The sequence below is a fragment of the Melitaea cinxia genome, chromosome 14 (assembly GCF_905220565.1).
Source record: "Melitaea cinxia chromosome 14, ilMelCinx1.1, whole genome shotgun sequence".
Classification (NCBI taxonomy): Eukaryota; Metazoa; Arthropoda; class Insecta; order Lepidoptera; family Nymphalidae; genus Melitaea; species Melitaea cinxia.
The window spans coordinates 7995991-8018877 of NC_059407.1; the positions used below are offsets into that span (position 1 = coordinate 7995991).

Sequence of the window (22887 nt, forward strand, 5' to 3'; positions counted from 1 at the left end):
TGCACACTAGTAAATTTTCAAGAAGATAATATAGAATAGGGTGTTCTAGTGATAAAGCCCTATAATAATTAGTGTTTTTTAACAACAAAATAAACACCTCGCAGTAAAATACAATGAAACGGAACTATTTAACATATCCCTACTATGTATTTATTTTCCACGTATGTAATACTCATAAATACAATTTTACATACACATATATATATATATATATATATATATATATAGCGACCTCTTTTTTATCACTTGCATAGTTGTATTACATAGCTGTAAACTGTATCAGACTCCGTGTTGCTCTATGTATCAGACAAATAATGCAAATAATACTCCTGTCTATGCTTTATGGTCTATGCGAAATAAAACTATTTTACAATAAATTTTTAGTTTGATGGAAATGCCATAATATGGTGTTTTATAAAAACAACTTTATTAATAAAAAATACCTTTATTTAAAAATACACATAACTCAATATCTGTTGTTGTTATTAACGATACTTTTTCTAATACAAAAAGGTCTTCCTTCATTCCATTTGATACAATATTTATTCACTTAATTACAGTATTATTTTATTAACCTGAGGCATTACATTCCATTTAATTAAATAACATGCTATAACATTCCAAGTTTTTAAGATTAACAAGAGCCACGGTTTTTGTTTCACAAAAATCAGGTATACATACTAATCGTATCTGTTGTTGTTGAGCTCCTAAAAACAAAATAATTAATTTAGTCTGTAATTAGTATTAATGAAAAGTATTATAAATTCAACACTACTTAAATTTTAACATTTAGTTGGGTTGCTTATGTGCGATTTGCAAATACTTTGGGCACATTGTGAGAATGAGAGGAGCTAACATCGAATAGTTGTGTTTCCCCAGATGTACGCCTATGCGATGAATAGACCAATATTCGTACAAACGCTGATAGTAATCTCCACTAAGCCATCCACACAGCGTAGGATCGAGACAGATGGCGAAAACTAATCCAGGACAACATCCTTTAAAGATCTCGATCCTCAGCAATGAGAAAATGATGCAAGGAGGAGAGTACACAATAAGTAAAAAAGTTTTATTTTTAATTAATATAATTTTTTATTGTGAAAATTCAACCAATGGCGGATTTATAGGATGAAAGTTTGTACACAGGTTTAACGTTCCTGGCATATAAACCTTTTTCATGCAAACAAACACTCTAAAAACAAACCATATTTTTTGCCAACTAAAGTTTCGACACTAACAATTTATACTATGCCAACTCGAATTTTAGATTGGTTTTTTTATGCAAACTTGATCAAATGTGTTTTTATATTTGTAGTAAAAAATTATGAAATTGCAATGAATAAATTAAAGATACCATATTTTAAATAAGTTTCATAGTTAATATAAAAAGCATTACGTTTTTCACATTTATAAGCCTCTATTGTAAAGTTCACTTTTATGAATTTGTGACTATAAATTGCTGGTATTGACTTTATACTACAGCCTATAAACTATAAAAATAAATTGGCTTTTATAAAAATTGTTACAACTTTAAAATATTTAATAAATTGGTTCACCTAATAATACTAGACTTTACCTGTAAAAAGTTCAGTTGAAAATTCAGCACAGTTTCCAGTGAAATACACTGCAGGACAATTGTATATAGTAAATGGATCAGTGTCTAGGCATGGTGTGCAGGGTACTGTGTCTGGACAGGTAGGGGCTACATGGCGCCATTGCAAGGTCTTCTTCATTACGTCTAAATGTTTGTCAAGCTCGCTATACCGCATGATATCGTTAATAGGCTCTCCAGAGTTTCCTAAACATGTAAAACCTAAAAAGTAAAGTTCTATTGATATACTTTAGTATTTTATATAAGTATGTTTTAGCAATTAAGTTGATGTTACAGAGAAATATTACAGCCATACCAATGCCAAATAATTGATTCATCAGATACTATGAATAAGAGTTGTTACCTGTCATTACATTTTTTTTTTTTTTTTTAATTTTTGTAGAGACAGATTTTTAAAATAAAAGGATGATAATTTAGTAATTATAAAAAGCAGCAATTCTATGAATACGATATATAAATTTAAATATAATGATAATACTTTTTTAATATAAACTTTTTAGTTTTCATCAACTTCTAAGGATATATTAATGAAATACAATAATTTCAATAGTAAGTGTCCTTAGTCAATAACATTACACACACCTCCAATATCACACTCATATGGATTAGAAACACGATTAAATGATTTGTATTCTATTGCTTTTGGAAATAGACCTGAAACAAAAATGTAAATAGTAAATAAATTAAACTCTCACAACACAAACGAACACCCAGAAAATGATAAACATATGGCCTATATAAACATTTGACGAATAAAACCCACAACCGCTAATGCACCAGTCAATTGTCCAATAGGTCATCAAAGTTTTTTTTTGTACATTTCAATCTAACATGCACGTGTTTGCACATATATATATATATATATATATATATATATATATATATATATATATATATATATATAAGAATCCTTAACAATAAGCGTAAAACTTACAATAGTGGAAAGGTTTTTGAGGTAACATTATTCCATTAGGATCTTTACAACCAGGCATTAAGTCTAATGGGACAACTGCACTGACCGCTGCAGCAAAGGAATCCACCACATCTGAAGCAACTATCACATCTGATTCTGTAAGTGTACTTGCATTTGATTGATTTGCATATATTCCACCTGAAATAGTAGGTAATAATGACAAAAAACTATTCTTCTAAGCAATTGTTTGTAATGTTTTGGCTTTTTTTACTTATACATACCTGCTATTATAACTCTGACTACTTTAGACATTTGTTCTTGATATTGAGATGTACCACAGAAACCAGATAACCATTCCAGAAATAAGTTTAGTGAAAAGAGATGATCCCCAGTTTTTGATGCTAAATTTAAGCCTGACATTAAAACCACATACCTAAAAAAAAATATTACCATTACGTTACTGCACTTTACTACCTTAGTGAACACAATCTCTATGATATACTGCACCTATCATCATTTAATTCTGGAAGTGGTTTTTGTATCGGACACTCAGCCCAGCAGACATCTTTAATTGTAAAAACTCCATCTTCATCTTCACTTCCTGTAAAATACAATAGCATTTAGTTTCTAAAATAAATGTAAATAATTATTTAAAATTAATAAAAACATCCAGGATTATTTTCAGTATTACCTAGTAAAGCAGCAACAACACCCGTTACAATTTTGTTAACATCTATACAATCACCAGATAATTTAATTCTTTGTAATTCATCTTCCAACACAACTGAATCGGTATCATGAACAAAGTGAGTTCTGTATACATATAAAAAAGAGATTATAATATTAAGATACGAGATTATTAACAGAAGATTGATAAATGGGAAGTATGTAAATCTTGAGCATTTTGGTTTAAACACTTTTAACACATACCTAGCTGGCTGAGGCAATATCTCTAGTTGATCTGAGAGTTCTTTTAGAATACTCGGCTTTAATTCTTGTAATTTAAAAAGTGTTCCTATAATAATACATGTTGTGCCTTTATCTCGCAGTTCACACAGTTTTAATATTTTGTATTTGTTAGACCATCTTTTATTTATTATAGGAATCAATATATTTCGAAAAGTATTCAATCTTGCCGAGTATATGTGAGCATACTGCCGAGAAAAATCTCGAGAAGCTTGATAAAAACGTGTAGAATTGTCTGTATAATCAAGACAATGCCTTTCTATATCCAGAACTTTAAATTCGTTGTTTTCAGTCTTTTCGGTTTCACTACCGGTAGAGTCCACTTTGAACAACATGTTGAATAATTATCAAAGAGTATATAAAAGTAATAACTATTTATATTAGAATGTTTAATCTCACAACTCATGCAATTGATTGATTGGTATAAACTTTAATGTCTCATACAATTATTTATTTATATTTTTATAAAGGAAAAATGTCAATTTCTTTACCGCCAAAATTCACAAATCATTAACTCAACTTTCATAAATCTGCCAAAGAGTATAAACCTGCAAACTGCAAATCTGTCCACAGATAACTATTATTGTCATTAATGTCATTATGTTGTTTTAAAAAATCCTCAAAAGGTAATGTCATTATGAATTTTATAATCTTCTTTTTCTTCTTCTTTAGGGTTAATGGCTTTTAATAGTGCCAAATGAGCACAGATGATTTCGCCAGTGTCACGTAGAGTTTACTAATCTTATTTAAGACTTATTCATAATTCATCATCCTACTACTAAAAATGCGAAACTTTGTAAGGATGAATGGGTGTTTGTTAGTTACTCTTTCAAGCAAAAATTATTGAACTGGTTGTAATTGTAATATAACTTGGTACGTCGACCGCTAGAGATGTAGAAAAACACATACCTAGGAGACCTTTTATCTTGACATATCCACGGGATTAGAAATGGTCTGTTGTAACTTATATCGACCATTAAATATAAGAAAAACATATACAACTATATATTTTTATTAATTTATTCGTAAATTCGTAAAAACCTATTATTTTTATTAAAAAAAAAAACAGTATGAAGGCTTAAGATTTAATAACTTGACTTTTTGTCGCAGTTTGTTTTTTTTTTTTTTTTAATATATTTATTTACCGTTTGTTCATATTCGGCGGGAAATCGAAAGAATGGCGGGTGTTCAAAAAGTGTGCCTTAATAATTTAAATATCAATATAAAAAATGCTTTGATTGTTGGTATTATTATTGCAAAAAATAGTCCACGTGCGGTTGGTTCGAAAAAGAAAAATGGTGAATCACGAGGAGTTATGTCTTTCACTTTGCGAGATTCGTATATTGATACTATTAATGCAGATGTATGGGGTTCAGAATACTTTGTGATTACTTTTTACGAAAGATTTCTAGTTGGAGATGTTGGTAATAATGAAATAAATACACTTCACTGGTGTTTCTTCTTTTTGTTTTTTGAATATAGGGTATGATACCAATTATTAAATTTTTACTTTTTCAGTCGAAATATCATCTCCAAAAATTTGCGTGAAGAGTGGAGATAGCGAAATCTATAGACCGCACGTTCGTAATGATTTTATTAGTGCCATTCAATTTAATAAATAATTGTGTTTGTTCGCAAACGAAGAAAAACCGACTTCAAATATATTGACAAGTAATACAACATAAGTAGACGAAAAAAATTAACAAACGCACTAGACGTCACTACGATTTTCGAGGGCTTCCCTGGTTCCTGGTTTCCTTATCATGGTACCACACTTGGGAAATTTCCTTTCCAACGACAAAAGAATTATCAAAATCGGTTCATAATCATCGAAGCTATCCCCGAACATACATAATATATATACATATAATAAAATGGTAGGAAAATCATAACTATACATTGAATATTTTTTAAAAGAATACTTGGGGTGTGATCTATAATCGATACCGAAGCCAAAAATAGAGTATTTAGAATTTTTGTCTGTTTGTCTGTATGTATGTCCGGGATAAACTCAAAAAGTACTGCATGGATTTACTTCAAATTTGGCACGAATATTATTAAGAAGTCGGGTCAACATATAGGCTACATATTATCACGCTATCACTTACGGGGAATGAGTAGTGAACCTTTATTTCTTCAACGCATTCTGTAACAACGCATAATCTAACGACGCATATTTGAATGTTGTTGTTATTATGTTAATAACCATGCTATAAGCTAGCTTCACACTAAATAAAGACATTCTGTAGTATATTTAGTATCAGCATTGCACTCGTGCGAAGCCGGGGCGGGTCGCTAGTATATATATACACGATCGAATTGAGTAGCCTCCTGCTTTTTAAAAGTCGGTTAATAATAAATTTATAACTTACGATTATAGTGTAAATTCTTCAGAAAACACGAGAATTTATTTCTTTAAGCACACTCTTTCTACTCTGGTATTTCATACCTTTTGAAAGTAAACATGATAAAACGAAATTTTTAAATTGGTGCACTTTTTTATAAAATATATCCGTATATTTTACTACTTTTGATCTACATATTCATTGAATATAAAGTCGAATTAGTAAATCTCAATATCTTTAAGGTCAGTTCGCCTTTCTATCTCTCACTTAATGAAGGTTCATCTGAAGTCGGCATATTTAGTGGAGACACTATTGGGATGTATTTTCCGCTGTTACATATACCTTCGAAGCCTATTGCTGGCTATTGTGGACTCTCGGAAGTGCTTAAATTTAAAGGTAAATTTTAATTGTTTAATTTCTATGCCATTCCTGTTTTCGTCTTTTAATGTTACATTTTATGACACAGAACAAAACGACAGCATCTATGTAGATTTACTGGTCGTGGTGAAGTCGGTGAAGCCAGTCAGAGCTATTAAAACTAAAACAGGTATTTTTTATTTTGTTTAATTAATAATATGTTAAGTATTGACTAGTTATTTCCATCGCTGATGTGTCTTATTTGCAAAAGGTGCGGAAATGTCAGTGCGAGCAGTTGAAATTATCGACAATACTACTCCAGCTTCACTCGTCCTAGATATTTTTGATATTGACACAATACAGAGGTAATAATTTAACACAAAGAACAAATAAATTGAAACATTACTTAATTACGATGAAGAAATGATGATATTTTACTAAACGGCGCCGAATATTATTTTTAAACTAGCTTCTGCCTGCGACTCCGTCCGCGTGAAATAGGGATTAAAAGGAAATAGGAATTGGGGCATATATGATTTTTGCAAAACTTTAAATGTTTACGCAGGTTACGCATCGGAAGCTCTCAAAAGAAAAACATCCTGATTTTGAAACATATTTCATTGGTGCTCCGCTTCTATTGGTCTTAGCGTTATGATATAAATTTCTTCCTTCCTTAATAAATGAGCTATTTAACACTGAAAATTTTTTTCAAATCGGACCAGTAGTTGGTGAGATTAGCGCGTTCAAACAAACAAACAAACAAATAAACAAACTCTTCAGGTTTATAATATTAGTATAAATATAGACAAGATTTGATTAAATACTTATTGTAAAATAAAGCATCGTGATACAAAATTCTACACAGATATCGAGGTTGCAAGGCATTTGTAGTTGTTTGGTTTAGCAATCGCGCGTTAAACTGAAATACTGAAAAATAAATACACGTGATATCTCATCATAGTCCTTTCTCCTCCTTTTGATATTTCGTGATTTTTTTCCGAAATTTCGTCACGCGTTTTATTTTTCGGAGTGTCTAATACAGTTGTGTAAATAAGTTAGCCCTAGCCTTGACAGCGTCACTAGGTGAGGTGACCGGGTACTGAGACCCTGTCGTGAAAGAAAAAGTTGAGCCCTCTAGGAGGACTCGATTTGGCCGTTCGTCATAAGTGTGTCTCCGAGCGAGATCGCACCTGGATTTAGGACGAAGTCGGTGTGGTTCTTCACGCGATGAATGGGCGACCGTTTAAATGTAGAGCGGAGGAGTGGCGGCCGTCCGAGAGCGTGCTGTTCGTGGCGGACGCGCGCGTGGCGTGGCGCGCGCGCGCGGCTCGGCTGCAGGCGTGCGCGCGCTCCGTCATCACGCACGCGCCGCACGCGCCCGAGGCGGAGGCGCTGCGGCTGCAGCTGCAGGCCCGCGCCGCCGCGCGTGAGCACACGTCATATCATTACTAGGGCTGTGCGAAATATTCGAACTTACGAATTATTTTAACTGAGGTAGGGCACAACAGGAATTTCCTGCTCAAAATATGGAGCAGCCCGACTGGGGTAGTACCTCGACCTTACAGAAGATCACAGCTAAATAATACTGTTTTCAAGCAGTATTGTGTTCCTGTTGGTGAGTAAGGTGACCAGAGCTCCTGGGGGGATTGGGGATTGGTTCGGCAACGCGTTTGCGATGCTTCTGGTGTTGCAGGCGTCTATAAGCTACGGTAATCGCTTACCATCAGGTGAGCCGTACGCTTGTTTGCCGACCTAGTGATATAAAAAAAAAAAAAAAATCGTTTGAAGACGAATATTAACATTTTTCGAACTCGTTATGTATTTATTTATTGTGCATTTCATTGAACACCACATAATAGTATAATGTTCATCATCATCATCATTTCAGCCTTTTGCAGTCCACTGCTGGACATATGCCTCCACAAGTTCGTGCCAAAAATGGCGCGAAATCATGTGTGTTGCCCATAGTCACCACGCTGGGCAGGCGGGTTGGTTACCGTATGGCTGGCTTTGTTGCACCCAAGAGAAGCTGTTGCCCGTCTTCGGTCTCTGTATTTCAAAGCCAGCAGTTAGATGGTTATCCCGCCATCGGTCGGCTTTATAAGATCCAAGGTGGTAGTCTAACTGTGTTATCCCTTAGTCGCCTCTTACGACACCCACGGGAAGAGAGGAGGTGACTATATTCTATAATGCCGTAGCCACACAGCTATTATATAATGTTAATGAACTCAAAAAAAATTAAAATTATGTCGATTTCCATTTGACAAAGGCGGTGATCATTTTTAAGTGTTTTTTTTTTTTAATGTGACTAGGGCTGCAAACAGGCATAGTTCTCACCTGATGGTAGACGGTTACCATAGCTTATAGTCCCAACACCACAAGCATCGCCAACGCACTGCTGACCCTACACCTGACCCTTTCCAGGAATTCTGGCTCTAGACCACAGTGCTAGCCGTATTTCGGACATACGCTTCTTGCTCACTTATTCACCACAAGAATATAATACTACTTGAGAGTATTATTATTTAACTAAGATCTTCCATTTAAAAAAAAAACTTTGACAATAGAAGACCAAATTCTCGTATATCGAATTATTAGAGGCTATGGAATTTATGAGAATTTGGTCTGCATTCTTTCCATGGAGTGTGCGTACTCATATTATTAGACTAAATGAAGTAAAAAATTGGTTGATTAATACGAAGCTTTCTTTGTTTTTTCGCTTTTCCTTTACACACGATAATAATAAAATACCTACAACCTCGGGAATAATGCAGAAACAAATACCTTACTTTTAAAATGCTTACAATATTGTAAGCACCTAAAAAAAGGTATGTACGTACGATAGACGAGATTTCCCTATCACGTCATGATTTCAATTAAGACTATAAGCTTTTGTTAAACTATAGGTAACTAAATTATCATCAAGCACATAGTTAAGGTACCTGTCCATTGTTTCCTGCAAAACATTTTTTCTTTTGAAAATAATATTGGCTTACGGCTGTTGTGCTGGCGGTTGCGGGTTCAATGCCCGCACAGGACAAACATTTGTATTGGCCACACAGAGGTTTACCATCGTCTGGGCGTTTGTGCTTGTGTATTGTGTGTATTTCCGGACCCCTGACATTTAAGTGGGAGCCGGTGAGTTAGAGGCGTTTCGGGTATGTATTGTACGTTTTGAAGTTTTTTTTATAATTTCTTATGGGAGGGTAAACCGCTTCGTTACGTAACGCGTTATGGCGCCAATCTGTCTGGCTTCCCATTCTCTCACGCATACAGCAACGGTAGGCAGGCTTCTCCTCTCTCTCACTCTAGACCACAGTGCTAGCCGTATTTCGGACATACGCTTCTTGCTCACTTAGATAAGTTTAAGTTATCACACGTTTTTTAATATGTAATATTACTTATACAAATTAAAAATTGTCTCATAAAGGTGGCGGAGAGGCAGCTGCCTGGGCAGATTGGAGTGGCGAACGTGCATGCAGCGCGTCAGTATCGCAAATACAAGACCGTCTCAAGAACGGAATCCCGTTTTGCGCTTCCTTGCATGCCATACTCACACACATAGATTTGGAGGAGTTCGTGACTTCTACGTAAGCAGACTAATAATTTACTTTACTAGTTAAATCCTACTGAGAATTACAAATAGGTACCTACGTCATATGGGTTTTTAATCTTTTACAATTTCAAATTAGCAGAGATGAAAATATAGAAGAAATAAGAGTACGTTTCGCAGACCATACAGGCGAGCTTAACGCACTTTTGCCTGTTAACGTCGTAGAAGACACTTTTGGGTATTCGGTGAGAGAATGCCATATATAACAAATTTAATAAAATAATACTTAGACTATTTGTCTTAATTGATTTTATTTTATTAAAATATAGGTGCAGCAGTTAAGAACAATGACAACAGAAGAGAGAGGATCTATTCGTTGGAGGTTCCTTCTTGAGCAATGCAGTGTTAAAGTCGCGGTGACTCCTCCGCGTCTCATGATTTTAACTTTTCTGAGAGCGTCGCCAGCTGATCCAATACCTTTATATTAAACGGTTTTCTTAAATATACCAAATGGTTTAATTTCTTAAATAAAATATCCATAATAAACTGGACCTCTTTCGGTCTGTTTCTGGTCTTCGAATGCTGGGTTTAGTCTCATACAAACGCTGGAGTACTCGCTGCACTATAGAAAGAATTACACCATCAGTTCTAGCTGTATTTCGTTGATTGTGCCCATCATCAAGCATTTTAAAAATCTTGTTACATTGGTACATACTTTAAGGTTTAACGACACGATGACTTCAGAATAATAAAATTTATAAGAGATAGACACCATACTTTTTAACATTTTATTGCAAAACTAAAACAAGCAGGAAACAATTGATTTGAATTTTTGGGCACTAAATTCAAAAACTTGGTTTTATATATTTTTTTATGTGGCATTAAATATTCTTTAATTAAGGCATTTTCATAAATATAGGTCAGGTACTTTTGAAGATATTGAAGATTTTCTAACTGACCCTTTTCCTTTACAGTCAACTATAGATACCTACTTTTCACATAAATATTTACTTTTAACCCCACTTCACCATAGATATTTATTTTTTTTTTCTTAATAATCTTTTCAATAGAAAAAAAAACAATCAAAATTCTTTAAGTAAACATAAAAAGTAACCACCATAATAAGTATAGTTAACAAATGCTTAGTGTTATTGCCATGGCTTCTGATGTCTTGCTGATACTTTTGGTTTATTGATCAAACTTTACGCTACTTACGGATGTATTTGTAAGTAAGCTAGTTACGATTACGTACATTTTCGAAAGATAAGTAATAAATAAACGGCAATCGATGGAAAAAACGGATAAAAGTGATTTTACATACGAATATACAAAACGCAGAAAATATTTTGGAAGACAAACTCTTTTTTGTGATTACGGTCCGGAGTTGCTTGTCAACATACCGTCGAATCCATCTTTGTACAAAAATTACGTTCTTCGAAATCCAGTAGATGTCGGCATACAAAATACAGGAACTACGTCTGAGCATTGGGTTAATTCTGTGAGGTATTGTTTAATAATACTTTGTAATCTGTAAAAACCTATAAATTCCTCTCTGTCACACACACACACACACACACACTTCAACCTATAGCAGTTCACTGCTGGACATAGGCCTCCACAAGTTTGCGCCAAAAATGGCGCGAACTCATGTGTTTTGCGCCCATAGTCACCACGCCGGACAGGCGGGGTGGTGACCGCAGAGCTGACTTGTCTTGTCTTGTGACTCTTGCTGTGTTGTCAATCCGTCTTTGGTCTGTGTATTAATTCCTAACAATCTTCTTTTACAATTGGCTGACTTATCACGATTCAGTCCCACATCCCACTGCTGGACATAGGCATCTTTCTCCATAGAGGAGAAAGCTATGAGTAACGATCGCTATCAGCTGTATATGATAATGACCGGGACCCAGAAGGATAGACATTCAAACCGGAAAGAAATATTCGTACAAGCAAACCCGCAAACCACCGGTTGTTAGGCGCGTACATGGAACACGCACAACTACATCAGAGCGGTTGTTGATCATCATCGAGTGTAAACCACTAAATCTTAAATACTTTAATTAGTTAGAATTTCATAATTTAAAATTTCAATATGGAAGGATTTGGGACATTACTATAATTCCTTAGGATGTAAGATAGTGCTGGATACGGAAATATTTTATTTTTAAAGCTGTAAGCGGTTTTATGTTTAGTTTTTTTCTCATATATGGTATACCATTGAAATATAGAAAAAATAATAATTGTGTTTACTCGCAAAAAAAAAAACTGATGAGTTGAGGAACCGTTGAGGAACTTTCCCAGACAGGCTGCTCCATATGTTGAACAGAATATATCATGATGTGCCCTATATTAATTCATTCGCAAAAAACCGACTTCTATTACATTGACGAGTAATACAACGTAAATAGACTTGAGTCTTTGATAACACTGATTTAATTGACTATTTTGAAATACTCAAGTACATCCGTGTTATCAAAGATTATTCAAAAAGTAGTCAATAGATCTCAATCAAATTTATATGTATTAAATATGATTAAAAAAAAAGCATCAGCTTTCGATTAAAATAATAATCATCAAAATCGGTACTTCCAGCGAAAAGTTATGCGGTATAATTCAACGTAGGTCGACGAAAAAATAGTCAAGCAAATACGTATCTATCATTAGATATAACTCAAAAAGCACTTGTTAGATCTCAATTAAATTCAAATGCGACTACACGACACACACCACCTTTCGATTAAAAAAAAAAACATCGACATCGGTCCACCCATTAAAAAGTTTTGAGCTAACAAACATTAAAAAAAAAATATAGTTGAATTTAGAACTTCCTCCTTTTTCGGAAGTGGTTAAAAATGTTACATACCTTTTAGAGCTGAATATACCAGTTCTGGTGTCAATCATGTAGAAGGTGGCTGGCCAAAGGATATAAACACAAACGATCCTGAAGCAACACAGAGATATAGACGAAAAATTGAAAAAGATGATGCTTACATTCATGCTGTTATGCATTTGGGCCATGTGAGTATCGTTCTCGATATAAAAACCTGTGCATGAAATTATAATTATTAAAAATAATTATACTTAATTTTTTAAGTAAATTGTGAAAATTGTTATGTTGTTCGTGATGATTTGGCAGAGCATGGAACACAATATTCTTCAAAATAACGCCGTGGACATGTATCAGATATATTACTCTGAGCTACCCACAATCCCTCCGGTAGAACGTAGCAGTTGCCATACAGTCAACGTGTACAGAGAGCCGGGTTCCTCTAGACGACCAATTCGTTCACTATCCTGGCAGACGGATGGAGCTCGGCTAGCTTCAGCTCATGCTGATATTAATTTTATGAGATGTGCAAGAACTCTGCAATTTTCATACATTTGGGACATAGGTAACGAACTGTGTTAAGCTGAGGTCATTTCCTATGTTAAAGTGTCAATATATATAAGACGTTAAATACCGTGCTACTTATTGGCGAGTTGGAAGCACCTTGAATACATAATCAGTTTCTATAAGATTTTTTCTGGCACATCCAGCTTTCCTCATGACGTTATTTTATAATTCAAATACGTCCTGCACTCAATTGACTTCAATAGAATAGAATAGTATTAATGTAGACCTGAAGACGAATAATAATGCATTGAAATGAAATGAAGTGATGGTGAATGATGCAAAATCAACGGAAAAGCCGACGTTGACAAAACTATGTCCTATTAAGTCATTTTTCACTGGGACTCAAACATTAATTACTGAATTACTAAGCAAAACAAGGAAGACGAATTCTTAAATCTATTTACATCTCTTCTAGAAAATGCGAATGCACCAGAATTAGTAATAGTACCACCGCAACCATTACTGGATCTGCAGTACAATCCTCGAGATCAACATATTCTCGCAGGAGGATTAATGAACGGTCAAGTAAGTTTCGTGATGTTAAGGTATCATACTCATTGTATTAAAATGTTACTACAAATATTATTTTTAAATAATTCAACTACCATTAGGTATATATTAATATATTCTGGTCAAATTAGATCGAAAAATAAGAGTGAAGGTACCTACATAAATTCACATCAAGCTGAAAGTTAGTAAAATTGTTCAAAACATAATTAAAAACAACATTTCAAAATTCTCTATCGTTCCGGTACATGGAAAAAAATATGGAAAAAGGTCTAAAGGTAAAAAAAATGAGGTGGCGTGGAAACGTATCATATTATAACGCCTATAACTTTTTGAATTGTTATATCTCAGAAACGGCAGTTTAACGATACTTTTAGGAAAAAAATTACTGAAATCTTTTTTATAAATAATTTTATGATCTACAATTTTTGTTCCAAGTAATTTTGTAATAAACCTAACCGTTTTGAAGAAAATCGCGAAAACCCCAATTTATCTACTTTCGAATGTCTAGATTGACCGGTCTAATAGAAACAATCAATAAAATATGTTTCTTAGTTTCAGAGTTTGTCCATTATAAATCAAACTATTTTAATTCCTTCTCCTTGCCATATTAAGTACGGACTATACTCCTTCTAATATTAAATAGGTATATATTATTTCGTGTGAGTCGTGAAATTAATTTCCGCTCTTAATATATCCATATTATACAAATCATTTGTTCTTTGAGTTATGATTTTTGTTGACCTGCATCATGCCTCGCAGAACATGCAAAACCTGTCTATCTGAGATGTTACTTTATAGGTAAACCTTATATTTAGTTATTCTTGGTCCGCTAAACTACAGCAATAAAGTGCATATAAAAACTTGATCGATTACTACTCACTCTAGTTCAAATTAATTCGAGATGTCAATGTATGAAAAGTTTTGATTATTTGCGTCGATTCTTTTTTGAGTTTATCTTACATTTTAAAAAAGAAATCAATAACTTCCGTATAAATTTTATTAATTATCTTAATGTTTATTAATCTTTTAAGGTGGGCTGCTGGGACATGAGAAAGGGTAGTGATGCTGTTGCAATTTGTCCACCTCACGTGGCTCATAGGGATCTTGTACAAAATGTTCTCTTTATTAATTCAAAAACTGGAGCAGAATTCTTTTCAGCGTCACCTGATGGTGTTGTCAAATGGTGTGTATTGACTGTTATTGGCGATATATGTAACTCTTGGTTCTTTACATTTTTGAATATCATATCAAAAGTTGATCTTGGTTCTTTTCCAACAAATTCACACGACTGTTAAACCTAAAGTAGGCATAGTAACATAACTCGAGGTGGAAATCGAATAGGTACCTACATAAACTTAGAACGAACTGAAGGGTTACTCCCAACTGCCGACCAGGTCCACGGCCAATATTCAATATGTATCTACACTACACTACTATTGTTAATAGGTAGATATATCAAGATGTTCGATCTTATTAAGTTCTGAAACTCATATATATATCAATCATATATATGTAAAATAGTTTTCAAATAGGTACGATTAATAATTTTGGTACTTTTGGTATATAGTCTGGCTATAAATACTGTTACAATTAAAAATAAACAAAATTTTCGCGCAGTACATTGTAAAATATTTTGTGATATGAAAATGGAGTGGGGTGATCAAGAGAACTGAATCGCTGTGCGTTACACAAAATAGTTATGGAGCCAAATACAATTTTCAAAACTCATCATACGCTTGGTATTAGTCAAATGTTTGTGTACTGGGCTATTGATAGGTACAAGGAAACCTCCTCTGTTTGTGACAGAAAAAGATCTGGCCGTCCATTGAGTCGCTCTGGTCATTTCTTAACTGATAATTTAAAATAGAATGTTGGTAAAATAAAATCAACTACTTATGCGGTACGCAAAGCGAGGTCACAGAAAATTTTAGTTTACGGATGAGAAAATTTTTATGATTGAGCAATATGTTAAGAAACAAAATAAGCGTATCTATGCTCAAAACTCTAAGGAAGTTTCCCAATTAGTCAACAGAGTACAACGTGTACATTATCCCACTTCAGTGATGCTTTGGTAGGGTGTTAGCTATGAAGTAGTGACTGAGCCATATTTTTGTGAAAAAGGTATCAAAACATCGGCACGAGTATATCAAGATACGAGTATAAGAAGATTGGTTAGGAACCAAAACGTTCCCGACTTCATCAGAGCTGAAGACTCTGGCCATCATCTAGTCCCGATCTTAATAACTGGCCTCAACGTTTATAGGACTGTATTGCAGCCAATGGAGGCAACTTCGAATAAGCTTTATATATTTTTAATGGTTTTATATTAATGTATTAAAGTTAAACTAACACACTGTAATAGTAATAAATGTTACGTGCGTTGAAAGAAATGTTTTTTTTCTTTGTAACAATATTTAAGGCAAGACTGTATGACGACTGACTGACGTGTATATACCTAGAAATAAATGTGCCGTTTTTTAGGTGGGACATAAGAAACATGAATGAACCGACGGATTCAATGATCATAGATATAGTAAAAACAAATAACGACACCCAATGTGTAGATAATGCTTTAGGTATTTCTGCACTCGAATATGAACAAACAATTCCTACCAGGTAATAATTATTACCTACCTACCAGGTAAATATTTTTTAGTTGAAAAACACTATAAGAACACAACGTTCTGCACTAAATTTTTTTTTAGATTTATGGTTGGAACAGAAACAGGACTGGTTATAGGTGGTAACCGGAAAGGCAAAACGCCGTTGGAAAAACTTCCTTCTAAGGTTATCTTCATTTGATAAAACAATTTAGTTATTTTTTATATTTATATCAACTACATTATTTTGAAACTTTATAATTACTGTATCGTTGTTATAGTATGAAGCTCATTTAGGACCAGTTTATGCATTGCAAAGGAATCCAACATTTTTAAAGAATTTCCTGACAGTCGGAGACTGGACAGCTCGAGTATGGAGTGAAGATTGTCGAGAATCTTCCATTCTATGGACTTATTCTCATCGAACTAAACTTACTGATGGAGCTTGGAATCCCATTCGGTAACATAATATTGTATTAGATCAGACTTGGGTTTGTTTTGTTGTTAGTAAACCAATGTACAATTCTAATTTCAGATTTTCATTGATGCTAGTGACTCAATGGGACGGCTGTCTTTCCTGTTGGGATCTGCTACGAAGACGAAGTGCACCCATTGTAACTGCACAGTTATGTGATGAACCGTTATTACGTCTTCGACCTCATGAAGGGGTATGATGAATATAATATTTTTTTAACGACTAGGTCAGCAGAGCTTACAGCGCTTGTGGAAAAAGGTCTCTGAAAAAACTTATGACTTTTTGACGAAGTATGAATAATAATTCGATTTTTTTTTTTCTCTTAAAAACTGAAAAAGTATTATTAAGTCAAAGAAACATTTTGTATGATTTAATAAGTCAGAGTAATTGGAAAATTAGGGACTCTGCCAAAAGAGTTATTATTAATTTATTAAACTTTCTGTAGAATCGTTGTGTGGCTACGAACAGAGCTATGAAGAGTTTTCTGATTTCTGAGCATTTTTTTATATCATATCAAAAATCGACCGTTCCAGCGGGAATCGAACCTACATCTCCGACTGACCGTATCGGGGCTCTAGCTAATTAAACTATGGAACGATGTACCCGCTAGATTGCAATTTTTGATATGATGATTTTATATTCGGTTTAAGCGAAACTTAAACAAGTTAAAAACAAGTCCCAATGCCTTTTATAGAGCTATGACAGTAGCGATGTCTGGTTTAAATTATGAAATATGTCTTATTTATTTGGATGATTTAGTATGTTTCGGACGAAATTTACACGCAATATTTGAACGACTCCGGAAATTTAATTTAAAATTAAATCCGGTCAAATGTGTTTTCCTACAAAAAGAGTTACTTTATCTCGGACATGCAGTTTCGTCTAACCGACGCAAATAAGTCAAAAGTAATAGAAAATTATCCCATTCCAAAATCAGCAGAAGAAGTACAACGATTCATAGCATTTGCTAACTACTATTGAAAATTTATACCACAATTCTGAGTTCTAAAGTTCTCAGAAAACGGAAGGATTATGTAGAGTTAAATTTTGTTAGTAAGAAAGAGTGGCAGAAATGTAAAAGTTGTGTGACAGAAGAAAACAAGTATTTTGCGTAGAGGCTCAATCACAATGTACACGATGTGTCTTTGCGAGGGATCTGTTTAATTAGTAAAAAATTAAACATAAATAATATTGTACGTTCAAATGAAAATATAGAAATTATAAAGAAGTTAAGTAAATGTATAAAAGTAAAAGGAAAGAATGGTCCGGACTAAGATTACATGTAATACAAGGCGTAAGGAAAATAATATCAAATGACGACAAACGCGTTATTTTAAATGACTACCACTTGTTAGTAGTAGGATTAGAAAAAGATGTGACAGAGTTTGTACGAAAATGTGATCAATGCCAACGGCAAAAGCATTTCAAGTACATTAAAGAACCCATGGTGATTACCGAAACCAGTGGGTCATCATTTGATCGTATACTTGTAGACTTAGTAGGTCCTTTAGATGGAGATTTATATAACTATACTTATATATTTACTGTTCAGTGCAATTTAACGACATTTATGCAGACTTATCCGCTCGAAAACAATGAAACAAACACCGTGGCATCAACATTGATAAGTAAATTTATTTTACAGCATGGCATACCTCGAGAAATTCTAAGTGACAGAGGCACCAAGTTCGTTTCGCAAACAATGCGTGAGGCTTGTAAAATTTTAAATATCAAACCTATGTTTTCCAACCCTTATCACCACGAGATAATAGGATCTTTAGAAAATAATCATAAACATTTAATATCATTTCTCAGAATTCAGACTAAAAATGAACCACGCGAGTGGAGTACATGGCTTCCATATTAGTGTTTTGCCTATAAAACTACAGTACATAGTGAAACCAAATATACTCCATATGAATTACTTTATGGAAAACCTTGTAACATCTCTAGTAACTTAGTAAACTCTTTAGAGCCATTATATAATTATTCAAGTTATCCTCACGAACTTAAGTTTCGCTTACAAAAGTCTCAAATGCAAGCTAGAGAAAATTTATGTAAATGTAAGTATATGAGAAAGTTAAGATATGATGGTTGTGTAAATCCTATTTCATACAAAAAAGGGGATTCTGTTTTTTTTAAAAATGAAAACAGAAAGATGTTTGATCCTGTTTATATTGGACCATATTTAATTGTTAAGGAAATTAACCCTAATGTTATAATTGTATACAAAGGTGCAGAAAAATTAGAGAAGATATATTAGAGAAGAGGTTGAGAATTTTTATGGACAGCTGTACTCGTCAAGCGCACGCAAGCCTGCGACTTGGGACACCGAAGATCCACGGGCACCATTGTTGCGCCATTATTCGGAGTGTATCCCGGACTTTGAAGAGGATGAGATTAGTGCAGCGCTCGGGCAGCTTAAAAACGGAAAGGCCCCGGGGGATGACAGAGTTACCACTGAGCTCCTTAAACGCAGGACGACCTGTCTTAAAAGTCTTGGCAAGACTCTTTAACGCCGTCATCCACCGAGGTACCACGCTGGAGACGTGGTCCAGGAGTGTGGTGGTGCTGTTCTTTAAGAGAAGTGATAAATCTCTGTTGAAGAATTACAGACCGATCTCACTTTCTAAGCCACGTCTATAACCTTTTTTCGAGGATTGTTACGAATCGTCTCGCCAGATGTTTCGACGAATTCTAACCACCAGAGCAGGCTAGGTTTCGAAATGCCTACAGCACCGTAGACCACATCCACACTGTTCGGAACATTATTCAAAAGACAAGAATATAATCAACCGCTGTGTATGGCATTTGTAGACTACGAGAAAGCCTTTGACTCTGTCGAGACCTGGGCTGTCCTGGAATCTCTGCAGAGATGTCTGTCTGTGGAGATGAGATACTGAAATGTATGTACGACGCGGCGACGATGACCGTTTATTTCCAGGACCAGAGAACAAGATCTATTTCCCTCCTGCGTGGGGTAAGACAGGGAGATGTAATATCACCAAAACTGTTTATCACTGCGCTGGAGGATGTCTTAAAGACCTTGGATTGGGGGGAACGAGGCATCAACGTCAACGGTGAATTCATCTCTCACCTTCGTTTCGCCGACGATATTGTCATCTTTGCGGAGACGTTGGATGAGTTAGGCCAAATGCTGGCTGGCCTAAACGTATCCTCCCAGTGAGTCGGTCTCTGTATCATTTACCTAGGCCATACTATCCAACTAGGCCGCAACAACTTCGACAACAAGGGCGACAGGAGGATTCGGTAAGGCTGGGCGGCGTTTGGCAGGCTTCGTCGAGTCTTCACTTCAAAAATTCCGCAATGCTTGAAGACAAAAGTCTTCGAGCAATGCGTCCTGCCTGTGTTAAGATACGGAGTCGAGACGTGGACACTGACGAAGGGACTGGTCCACAAGTTTAAAGTAGCTCAACGAGTAATGGAACGAGCTATGCTTGGGGTTTCTCTCAAAGATAGGATTAAAATTATGTGGTGTCATGGGACACCAGGTAGGAACGAAGTTCCATCGGATAGTATAGAAGCAACACAATTTGAAAAAAAAAATATTGAATTTTATATACAATATCTAGTTATGATTTTTTTTTTTTTTTTTTTTGTTGATTGTTTTTTAATTAAGTAAATAAAAGTATTTAGGAAATTTAGTATTTTAGAAAATAACGAATACCGTAAAATAAAATAAATCAAACAAAATAATAACAATAATAATAATTCAAACTATTAAGTGAAATAAAATAACATATGGCTTTATTTATTTTTGTCGACAGTATAAAATTACATAAATAATTTAAAAAAAGTTTACTATTTTAGTTTTACAAACGTCATATACAGTAGTAGTAGTAGTAGTAGTACATACAGTCGTGTGACTGATATTACGTTACTTCCGATATATGTATATTTTTCTTACGGTTTTAGTATCACATTTTTTTCAGTTCGCTCGCCCAGCCAAAAGTCAAACCTGCCGTAAGGAACTTCGTTCCAAAAATGAAACTGTCTGCGAGAGAACGAAAGTAACCGACATAGCCCACAGAATTATCGAGTTGAAGTGGCAGTGGGCCGGTCATCTGTGTCGCAGGACCGATGGCCGTTGGAGCAGACGGGTCCTGGAGTGGAGATCGCGTCTTGGCAAACGCAGTTTGGGACGTCCTCCGGCCCGTTGAATCGACGATCTACGTAAGATTGCTGGTGTAGGCTGGATGAGGATTGCGAAAAACCGGGATGTCTGGCGCGAACTTGGGGAGGCCTCCAGCAGTGGACTGCAATAGCAATAGGAGCTGATTATACTTCTTCCCTTTACTTAGTACTTATTTAGATAAGTGGTATAAGTTAATCAACCTATGTACCGACATTTAAAAAAAATACTAATGTAATTTTACTTTAATTTTCTTTACTTCTCATTGAAGCTTTTATTTGTTCAAAACTAAAAAATATATATACAATTATTGTGTTATTGCATTTTTTTTCTTCTTTTTTTGGTTCGGCATATATTATAGTGTATGATATGTTATATACCTCCTAAGTATGTAGTATACGAGTAGGTATGTTGTATACCTTATAAGCTTTATATATATAGTTAGTAATAAACATGCAGTTTTGCTATGAACACGTATTTTTAAATTAACGCTCCTCCGTCCCATCCGTACAAGATTTTTTACTTAGTTGGTTACCGTAGCCTATGGACGCAGCAGTATCAGAAACATTGGAAGAGCGTTGCCAACCCTCCTTAGGAGCTTTGGGCACCTTACCACAGGAACATAACACAACACTACTTGAGAGCAGTCTTATTTAGCTGTGATCTTCTGTAAGGTTGAGGAACTTGCCCAGACAGGCTGCTCCATATGTTGAACAGAATATATCATGATGTGCCCTATATTAATTCATCCCCAAATTTTTGTTTTTAATATAAGCCACAGTAACCCTTAAAAAATAATGATGTCAAATTATTAGGGTCTGCTGGTAGCGTGTGGAAGTAGTAAGGGAACAATTTACTTGGCTGAACTGTCACAGAACCTCGGTACTGCAGATAAAAACGATAAACAACTTCTGACCCACGTAAGTATTATTACCTTAAATTCAATGAATAACTAATTAGTTATTTAAGCAATAGCGACGACAGTCTGGTTTTGAAATTACGTCCAATATTTATGTTCTCTTTGCTGTCTGAGAAATCTTTTTAATAAGTTTTTAAAACGTCTTTCATAAACGGTTTTTAACTTTAAACTTACGATTAGAGTTTAGTTTGTAAGACACCTTTTAAAATCTGCGTTGAATGCGGACCAGTCCATTATTATTCCGCCAAAAGTTCTCAACACGTATTGTCCTCGCTCAGATCCTCGAGCGCGAGAACAAGCGGGAGCGCATCCTAGAGGCGCGCATGCGCGAGTTGCGCCTGAAGATGCGGCACGAGCGCGAGCCCGGCGCGCCGGCCGGCGAGGACGCGCCGCGCCGGGACCTGGACCTGCAGGAGGCCGCCGCCGACTACCGCACCGCGCTCGACGAGCTGCGCGCGCGACAGTGTGCGCAGCAACCCTAGAACATCCTATGGAACAAATCTGGTAAACCTCGAAAACGTAGACAAATACAGGCCAAATTCTCGTACCGAGTTACGAGACGCTATGAGATCTATGAGCATATGGTCTGCATTTGTCCATATATTTTTTTTTGAGATTTGTAAGATTGGTTCCACAGGAATGGACGTACCCAGAATTTTATAAAAGTGGGGGAAAAAAATGTTAAACTTAAAAAAAAAAATTATTAGCTGCAACTTTTCTTTTACTTTCGCTATCTATGCAATTTCAATGATAGCTTGCGGAGTTATTGGCTAAATCTAACTCAAGTTCTCTTTTTCAAATTTAAAATATCAATTTCGAATCAAGGTGGGGCAAATGCCCCGCCTTGAGTACACCCATGCCCTAGAAAACTGATTCTACGACCGCCATCTACCGGAAGACACTGACACTTTGACCTTGGAATTCAAATTCAAACTTGAATAAATGTTTTTAAATATCATATCAAAAATCGATCGTTCCAGCGGGGATCAACCCTGCATCTCCGACTGACCGTGTCGGTGCTCTAGCCAATTAAGCTATGGAACGATGTACCCGTTAGATCGAAATTTTCGATATGATGATTTTATATTCG

The 22887-nt window shown here is 35.0% G+C and overlaps 3 protein-coding genes across 3 annotated transcripts; 2 read left to right on the forward strand and 1 right to left on the reverse strand.

Moving 5' to 3' along the window:
• Positions 1-429: 429 nt before the first annotated feature.
• Positions 430-3826, reverse strand: LOC123659898 (DNA polymerase delta subunit 2). The gene is made up of 8 exons (XM_045595061.1): positions 3456-3826; positions 3217-3338; positions 3033-3126; positions 2807-2958; positions 2547-2723; positions 2195-2266; positions 1577-1813; positions 430-707 (listed from the first exon to the last, which is right to left on the reverse strand). Exons 1-8 carry the CDS (start codon positions 3824-3826, stop codon positions 595-597), a joined length of 1338 nt encoding a protein of 445 aa, XP_045451017.1. The 3' UTR covers positions 430-594.
• An 842-nt stretch (positions 3827-4668) lies between these two features.
• LOC123659754 (meiosis-specific with OB domain-containing protein) lies at positions 4669-10252 on the forward strand. Its single transcript, XM_045594935.1, has 9 exons — positions 4669-4915; positions 5010-5071; positions 6079-6232; positions 6303-6383; positions 6465-6558; positions 7447-7619; positions 9624-9783; positions 9889-9991; positions 10076-10252. Exons 1-9 carry the CDS (start codon positions 4669-4671, stop codon positions 10232-10234), a joined length of 1233 nt encoding a protein of 410 aa, XP_045450891.1. The 3' UTR covers positions 10235-10252.
• A 782-nt stretch (positions 10253-11034) lies between these two features.
• On the forward strand, positions 11035-22362 carry LOC123659948 (dynein axonemal intermediate chain 2). The gene is made up of 11 exons (XM_045595106.1): positions 11035-11249; positions 12617-12764; positions 12883-13138; positions 13556-13665; positions 14682-14833; positions 16132-16266; positions 16356-16437; positions 16532-16710; positions 16786-16918; positions 21694-21798; positions 22076-22362. Exons 1-11 carry the CDS (start codon positions 11035-11037, stop codon positions 22277-22279), a joined length of 1719 nt encoding a protein of 572 aa, XP_045451062.1. The 3' UTR covers positions 22280-22362.
• Positions 22363-22887: the final 525 nt, after the last annotated feature.

Bases quoted from the DNA above. Each gene is read 5' to 3' on its own strand.
- LOC123659898 (XM_045595061.1), bottom strand. From the start codon at position 3,826: ATGTTGTTCAAAGTGGACTCTACCGGTAGTGAAACCGAAAAGACTGAA. The intron at 3,127-3,216 runs GTAATACTGAAA...TGTATTTTACAG, and splicing joins TGTTGTTGCTGCTTTACTAG to GAAGTGAAGATGAAGATGGA. The intron at 2,959-3,032 runs GTGCAGTATATC...ATTTTTTTTTAG, and splicing joins CCAGAATTAAATGATGATAG to GTATGTGGTTTTAATGTCAG.
- LOC123659754 (XM_045594935.1), top strand. From the start codon at position 4,669: ATGGCGGGTGTTCAAAAAGTGTGCCTTAATAATTTAAATATCAATATA. The intron at 4,916-5,009 runs GTAATAATGAAA...TTACTTTTTCAG, and splicing joins ATTTCTAGTTGGAGATGTTG to TCGAAATATCATCTCCAAAA. The intron at 5,072-6,078 runs GTTCGTAATGAT...AATATCTTTAAG, and splicing joins GCGAAATCTATAGACCGCAC to GTCAGTTCGCCTTTCTATCT.
- LOC123659948 (XM_045595106.1), top strand. From the start codon at position 11,035: ATGGAAAAAACGGATAAAAGTGATTTTACATACGAATATACAAAACGC. The intron at 13,666-14,681 runs GTAAGTTTCGTG...TAATCTTTTAAG, and splicing joins GAGGATTAATGAACGGTCAA to GTGGGCTGCTGGGACATGAG. The intron at 16,711-16,785 runs GTAACATAATAT...TTCTAATTTCAG, and splicing joins GGAGCTTGGAATCCCATTCG to ATTTTCATTGATGCTAGTGA.